The sequence below is a fragment of the Condylura cristata genome, unplaced genomic scaffold (genome assembly GCF_000260355.1).
Source record: "Condylura cristata isolate star-nosed mole 26May11 unplaced genomic scaffold, ConCri1.0 scaffold00023, whole genome shotgun sequence".
Taxonomy (NCBI): domain Eukaryota; kingdom Metazoa; phylum Chordata; class Mammalia; order Eulipotyphla; family Talpidae; genus Condylura; species Condylura cristata.
In genome coordinates this window covers 25,971,140-25,978,784 of record NW_004567124.1, presented here as the reverse complement: position 1 = coordinate 25,978,784, position 7,645 = coordinate 25,971,140, and the positions used below count along the sequence as shown (strand labels likewise).

At 50.0% G+C, this 7,645-nt stretch overlaps 1 protein-coding gene across 1 annotated transcript in view; it reads left to right on the top strand.

Annotated features, from left to right (window-relative positions):
• The window catches only part of VPS18 (vacuolar protein sorting 18 homolog (S. cerevisiae)), a 9,617-nt gene extending 2,336 nt beyond the window's left edge, over positions 1-7,281 (top strand). Inside the window, exons 3-5 of the mRNA XM_004687908.2 lie at positions 2,611-2,702; positions 2,793-4,663; positions 5,985-7,281. Coding sequence (XP_004687965.1) covers positions 2,611-2,702; positions 2,793-4,663; positions 5,985-6,710 — 2,689 coding nt within the window. The 3' untranslated portion in view covers positions 6,711-7,281. The remainder of the gene's footprint in view (positions 1-2,610; positions 2,703-2,792; positions 4,664-5,984) is intronic.
• Positions 7,282-7,645: the final 364 nt, after the last annotated feature.

Sequence of the window (7,645 nt, the reverse complement as noted above, 5' to 3'; positions counted from 1 at the left end):
CACACATTCTCTCTAAATGTGTCCCTTCATCAATTAAAGAAAATTTCAAGTCATAAGTTAGTAATATAGCTCAGTGCAACTGCCTTGGGTCCTTAAGTTTGCTATAACTAGAAGCAATATTTTTTTAAAGATTTATTTATTTATACTTACAAGAACTAGAGTATAAGCCAGAGATTTGGGAGAGGGTGGTAAGAGGTTTCACCAGAGACAGGGTGGGGAGCATAACAAGCAGATATACTGAAATATACTGCTGAGCGGAGCAGCAGGTGGGTCAGGAGAAGTCTGTCACGCCATTTGGGTCACCTCTCTGGCTGGGAACCTAACTTGTGCTGCAGTGGCTGCAAATGGCTTCATGGTGATGTGCTTTAACCCTTTGCATCACCAGGGATGGCCCAAAATGGAAGTGATATTATATCTCAATACAACTGAAAATAAATCAGTAAATGGGAATAATATATGACAAATGTGTCAGTAAATTATTTATCCAAAATTGCCAACTGGTATAACACCAAGTGAAAATTGCTGTATCACGAACATGAGTTCCAGGTACAAGAATTATTTAAATATAAATAGGTGATGTAAATATTAAGAGAATATTTATTTGTTAAATTTCTATGATATTGGGCTAAAAGGAAACCTTTTTCAGTTAGGCAATCCAGAAACTGCAAGTAGAGGTAGGTATATTTGACTAGATAGTAACTGCTATTATTACAAAATAAAAACAAACGATGAATCAAGTTAAGACACAAAATGGTGGGGAAATAGTGAGTTGTTTTTTTTGTTTGTTTGTTTGTTTTTACAACTAAGGATTTACATCCCTGTTCTTTAAAAAAATGAAGGAAAAAAAAAAACCCCTTTCAAATTAAGGAAGAGACAGTTGAATAGAAAAGAGAGGCAAAAGCATCAGGGAAACAAAAATTAAAAACTATATATGGTGATACACAGAAATGGACTTTCATCCTTTGCTGATGAGAGTGTATTGCAGCCATCCTTTGGAAAAATAATCTGGCACTGTCTTTTTTTTTTTTTAAAGATTTATTTATTTGTGCATACAGACCTGGGGTACAGACCAGAGGCTCAGGGGTGGTGAGAGGCTTCACCAGAGACAGAGTGGGGAACAGAACAGGCAGATCGAGGAAGCACACTGCTGAGGGGAGCAGCGGGTGGGTCAGGAGAGGTCCGCCATACCATGTCGTGACCTCCAGGGCAGGCGGGAATCGAACCATGCGGAAGCGGCTTTAGATTCTCAGTGCTGTGCTCCAACCGCTGCACCACCAGGGAGGGCCCTGGCACTGTCTTTTAAAATATTTTTAAAATGTCTTGTATTTTGTCCTATAACCCCACTTTGAGGAATTCAAACTATAGAAAGAAGAGTACCAGTTCACAGGTATAGATGCAAGGATATTGATTATAGCATCGTGGTAGGAAAAACTGAACTCAAGCTGAATGCCCATCAACAGGAAAATTATGATTAAATTATGGTTCAGCTTTCCTTTCAGTGCTGAGACCACAGCTATGAATATGCTCAGGCTTCAGAAGAGGCTCACTTCCAGTGTCCTCCACTATGGCACAAAGCAAGTCTGATTGGACCCCAATAAGACCATAAAAAGGGCTATTATGCAATTATTAGAACAATGCATTAGAGCTGTATCTGTTGACTTAGTAGAATGTGCATGAAAAATCACTGAGAAAGCAAGTTATGATTTAATATGTGCCATCACACATACAATCTGAAGGCATATAGCAAAACAGTAAAAACAGTGACAAAACAACCCTATTCGAATGAAGGTTGAGAAAGATCTTAATATAAGTGTTTTTGTTAGGAATAACAGGATATTTTTTGGCTTTGACTTTTTATGCCATTTTGCACTGACTCTTTATTTAAAGTGAGCATAAAAATAATTTAATAAAGAACACACAATTTAAACAGTAGCAATCCTGAAGGTCATTGTGAAGATTGGTTGAGAGACTATTGAACTCTTGATATGGGGCCCTCCTTGGTCATGCACTGGGTTAAAACTCAACACAGTGATGCTCTCCGCAGCCACTGCAACTGCAGCACAAATTCAATCCCGGCCAGGAGCTGACCCACATGGAGTGGCAGTCCTCCCCTGTCTCTCCCTCTGCTCCTCTTAGCAGTGTGTTTCAGTACATCTGCCTGTTCTGCTCCCTGCTCTGTCTCTGATGGGTCCTCACACACCCTGCACTTCTGGCCTGTACCCCAGTTCTTATATCCAAAAATAAAATTTTAAAAATCTTAAAAAAAAAAAAACTCTTGATATGGTACTTGATAGAAAATAGTCAGTAAACATTCGCTACTATTTCTTTCTTATCCCGGTAATCTGGGGTACTCCCATCTGACTTCCCAGATATGTTGGAGATTTGTGGAGCAGAGACAAAATACTTCTGCTTAGTGACTTCTCAAAATGAGGTGGGGGAATTCTCAGAAATGAGAGTTTTAAGCAGGTCCTTGTGTGTGTTTCAGAGCCTCCTGGGGGTTTCAGAACTGTATGAATATATATAGATTTCAGGGAAGAAAAGCTGTGGCTTTCATTAGATTATAAAGAAATCTGCGACATCTAGAGGATGCTATGACGTTTGTCTCCACAGCATTGACCTGGGTAAAGCAAATGAACCCAACCACATGGAGCTGGGACGCAAAGATGACGCCAGAGTTCACAAGATGTTCCTTGACCATACTGGTAAGCTGGGGTTCCATCCGGATTTGTGGGGTCGAGGGTGGTGGGGACAAGGAAGAGGCTGAGAAAATGGCATGTTCTCCCCCACTCCAGGCTCTCACCTGCTGATTGCTCTGAGCAGCACTGAGGTCCTCTATGTGAACCGTAATGGACAGAAGGTTCGGCCACTGACACGCTGGAAGGGGCAGCTGGTGGAGAGTGTGGGTTGGAACAAGTCACTGGGCACTGAAAGCAGCACAGGCCCCATCTTGGTTGGCACTGCCCAAGGCCAGATCTTTGAAGCAGAACTCTCAGCCAACGAGGGTGGACTTTTTGGCCCTGCTCCGGATCTCTACTTCCGCCCGCTGTATGTGCTAAATGAAGAAGGAGGTCCAGCACCCGTGTGCTCTCTGGAGGCGGAGCGGGGCCCGGATGGCCGTGGCTTTGTTATTGCTACCACTCGCCAGCGCCTCTTCCAATTTATAGGCCGAACAGCAGAGGGGGCTGAGAGCCAGGGCTTCTCGGGGCTCTTTGCTGCCTATGCTGACCACCCACCCCCATTCCGTGAGTTCCCCAGCAGTCTGGGCTACAGTGAGTTGGCCTTCTATACCCCCAAGTTGCGCTCTGCACCTCGGGCTTTTGCCTGGATGATGGGGGATGGAGTGTTGTATGGTTCATTGGACTGTGGGCGTCCTGACTCCCTGCTGAGTGAAGAACGAGTCTGGGAATATCCAGAGGGGGTAGGTCCAGGAGCCAGCCCACCCCTGGCCATCGTCCTGACCCAGTTCCACTTCCTGCTGCTGCTGGCAGACCGGGTGGAGGCCGTGTGTACGCTGACAGGGCAGGTGGTGCTGCGGGATCACTTCCTAGAGAAATTTGGGCCACTGAAACACATGGTAAAGGACTCCTCCACGGGCCACCTGTGGGCCTACACCGAGCGGGCTGTCTTTCGCTACCATGTTCAGCGGGAGTCCCGAGATGTTTGGCGCACTTACTTGGACATGAACCGTTTTGACCTGGCCAAAGAGTATTGTCGAGAGCGGCCTGACTGCCTGGACACAGTGCTGTCTCGAGAGGCCGATTTCTGCTTTCGCCAGCGTCGTTACCTGGAGAGCGCCCGCTGCTATGCCCTGACCCAAAGCTACTTTGAGGAGATTGCTCTCAAGTTCTTGGAGGCCCGACAGGAAGAGGCACTGGCTGAATTTTTACAGCGTAAACTAGGCGGTTTGAAGCCGGCTGAGCGTACGCAGGCCACACTGCTTACTACCTGGCTGACAGAGCTCTACTTGAGCCGACTTGGGGCTCTGCAGGGTGATCCAGAGGCCCTGACCCTCTACCGGGAGACACGGGAGCGCTTCCGGGACTTCCTCAGCAGCCCTCGCCACAAGGAGTGGCTCTTTGCCAGCCGGGCCTCCATCCACGAGCTGCTGGCCAGCCATGGGGACTCAGAACACATGGTGTACTTTGCTGTGATCATGCAGGACTATGAGCGAGTGGTGGCTTACCACTGCCAGCATGAGGCTTACGAGGAGGCCCTGGCTGTGCTTGCCCGCCATCGTGACCCCCAGCTCTTCTACAAATTTTCACCCATCCTCATCCGCCACATCCCCTGCCAGTTAGTGGATGCCTGGATTGAGTTGGGCAGCAGGCTGGATGCCCGGCAGCTCATCCCTGCCCTGGTGAACTACAGCCAAGGTGGTGAGGCCCAACAAGTCAGCCAGGCCATACGCTACATGGAGTTCTGCGTGAATGTGCTGGGTGAGACTGAGCAGGCCATTCACAACTACCTGCTGTCGCTGTATGCCCGCGGCCAACCTGCCTCTCTGCTGGCCTATCTCGAACAGGCCGGAGCCAGCCCACACCGTGTGCATTACGACCTCAAGTATGCACTTCGGCTCTGTGCTGAGCATGGCCACCACCGTGCCTGTGTCCACGTCTACAAAGTTCTGGAGCTGTATGAGGAGGCTGTGGATCTGGCCCTGCAGGTAAGCTGAAGAATTTTGACCCCATCCAGAAGAGAGATCTGGGAGCTAGTTTCAGATGGTAAAGGGTTGGGGTCGGGGATTAAAAAGTTCTGCCTCCCGGCCCTCCCTGGTGGCGCAGCGGGTTAAAGCACAGCACTGAGAATCTGAAGCCACTTCCGCATGAGTTCGATTCCCGCCTGCCTCCTGCCCCGGAGGAGACCACATGGCGAGTCAGACCTCTCCTGACCCGCCCGCTGCTTCCCTCAGCAGTGTACTTCGTTTATCTGCCTATTCTGCTCCCCACTCTGTCTCTGGTGAAGCCTCTCACCGCCCCTGAACCTCTGGCCTGTACCCCAGTTCTGTATGCACAAATAAATAAATAAATCTTAAAAAAAAAAAAAAAGTTCTGCCTCCCTTGCAGAGAGGCACAGGAGTGCACAGGTTAAGACCACAGATTCTGAAGTTGGTTTGAGTTCTGGGTCTGTCACTTACTAAGCTGTGTGACCTTGGGTTACTTTTTTTCTTTCTAAAGATTTTTTTATACATACAAGAACAGGGGTACAGGCCAGAGGTGTGGGGGTGAGAGGATTTACCAGAGACAGAGTGAGGAGCAGAACAGGCAGATCGACTGAAAATACACGGCTGAGGGGAGCAGCGAGCAGGTCTGCTGTGCCATGTGGGTCAGCTCCCTGGCTGGGGATTGAACTCATGCTGCAGTTGCTGCAGACAGCTTCATCGTGCTGAGACTTAACCCCCGGTGCCATGAGGGAGGGCCTTGGGTTACTTTTTGAACCTCTGTGTGCCTTAGATTATTCAGCTGCCAATTGGGAGTAATAGTCCTTGCCTCATGGGATTAAGTCTGTGCATAAAAAGCACACAAAACAGTGCTGGCACACAGGCAAGAGCAGATGTTAGCCATTGTATTATGGTCACTAGCTGCAGAGGGGAAAGGTCCTGAGTTTCTTCAGTCAGAATTGTCACCTGCTTTAGGATCACATGGCCTACTGTTTAAGATACAAATTTCTGACGCATGGCTTTAATTGAATCAGAATGTGAAGGCAGGGCCGCAAAATCTGTGCTTTGAATATGTTCCCCAGGTGACTTTTAGGTTCACTGAAGTGGAAGCCCCACCCCCATAAGTAGCTTTTATGTGGCTGTGGCGGGGCCAGTCCCATCTCTAAGACAGGTTCCCAAGTGACCCCCAGAAGCCCTGCCTCACTGGCCACCACGACTACCCTGCTTCACACCTCAGGCCCAGGTTCTCCCTGGGCATCTACTTCTCCACCATCCCTGTGCTAGATGGGGGGAGGGCATCACTCTAACCCTTATAGTCTCCCCACAGGTAGACGTGGACCTGGCCAAACAATGTGCAGACCTGCCCGAGGAAGATGAGGAACTGCGCAAGAAGCTGTGGCTGAAGATCGCACGGCATGTGGTGCAGGAGGAGGAAGATGTGCAGACAGCCATGGCCTGCCTGGCCAGCTGCCCCCTGCTCAAGATTGAGGATGTGCTCCCCTTCTTTCCTGACTTCGTCACCATTGACCACTTCAAGGAGGCTATCTGCAGTTCCCTTAAAGCCTACAACCACCACATCCAGGAGCTACAGCGAGAGATGGAAGAGGCCACAGCCAGTGCCCAGCGCATCCGGCGAGACCTGCAGGAGCTGCGCGGTCGCTACGGCACTGTGGAGCCCCAGGACAAATGTGCCACCTGCGATTTCCCCCTGCTCAATCGTCCTTTTTACCTTTTCCTCTGTGGCCACATGTTCCATGCTGACTGTTTGCTGCAGGCCGTGAGGCCCGGCCTGCCTGCGTACAAGCAGGCCCGGCTTGAGGAGCTACAGCGAAAGCTGGGGGCTGCTCCACCTCCCACTAAGGGCTCTTCCCGGGCCAAAGAGGCTGAGGGAGGGGCTGCCCCTGGGGGTCCCAGCCGGGAGCAGCTCAAAGCTGACCTGGATGAACTGGTAGCTGCTGAGTGCGTGTACTGTGGGGAACTGATGATCCGCTCTATTGACCGGCCCTTCATCGACCCCCAGCGCTATGAGGAGGAGCACCTCAGTTGGCTGTAGAAAGGTGTTGTGCCTGACTCGTGGGCTGGTAATGGGGGGCAGCTACTTGCCCCCACTTATTAAGGCTGTACTGTAGTGTGTGGACAGTCATCTGGAGACTGCTGAACGTGGCTGTGTGGGGACAGTGGAATTACAGCTGTCGCCCATGAAGTGTCTGCTGTGAGTGCATTTGCCAGCTGCCTGTGCTGTGCTTCACACCTGCCTTAGAATTGCTGTCACACCAGCCCGTCAGCCTGCCCCCCAGTAAGGGCCTGAGCCTTGAAAAGTGAGAAATCCAACCCCATACCAGTCCTCTATCTAACAGCTCCTTTTTCCTTCCACTCCCAACATATATCCACTTTATCTTCTAGAATGAGAATCTCATTGTTCCTTTTCACTCTGGCTCCCTTCTGTCTGCCTTTGGTCCTAGAATCGAAGAGGTAGCCCCTGCAAGTCTGGGGTATGAGGGTACTGATGGTGGTTGTGTGAGGGATACTGGGGAAGAGGGCCTCATGGATGACAGTGGGAGTAGAGAGCATTAAACTGCACTGCCCTGGTGGCTCTGGAACTGATGGTGTGTTGGCTGCAGGGCTGAGTGGTGTGTAGTCATCTCCAGGATCTCCTCCTTCAGGAGGGGCTGGGGTGCCAGAGGGAGACTGTCAGGGACCTACTTTGAAGTTTTGGCCCTTACTCCTTCACTTGGGGGTCACGCAAAATGGTCACACCTTTTTCTGTTCTCCTCCTTGTCCCTCCCTTCTCTCCTCTGTGACTCCAGGCCTCAGTTGGTAAGCCAAGGCTGCTCTCCTGTCATAAAGAAGAGACTGTTCTTCCTTTTGGCCAGCAGGTGGTGCTGCGCCCCGCACAATCCTCACACTCAGGCTGCTGGAACACGCACTCCTCAATCCTCAAGTCGTTTATTGCACCAGTGCTTCTTCCGTCTTCTCTTATTTGTTCCA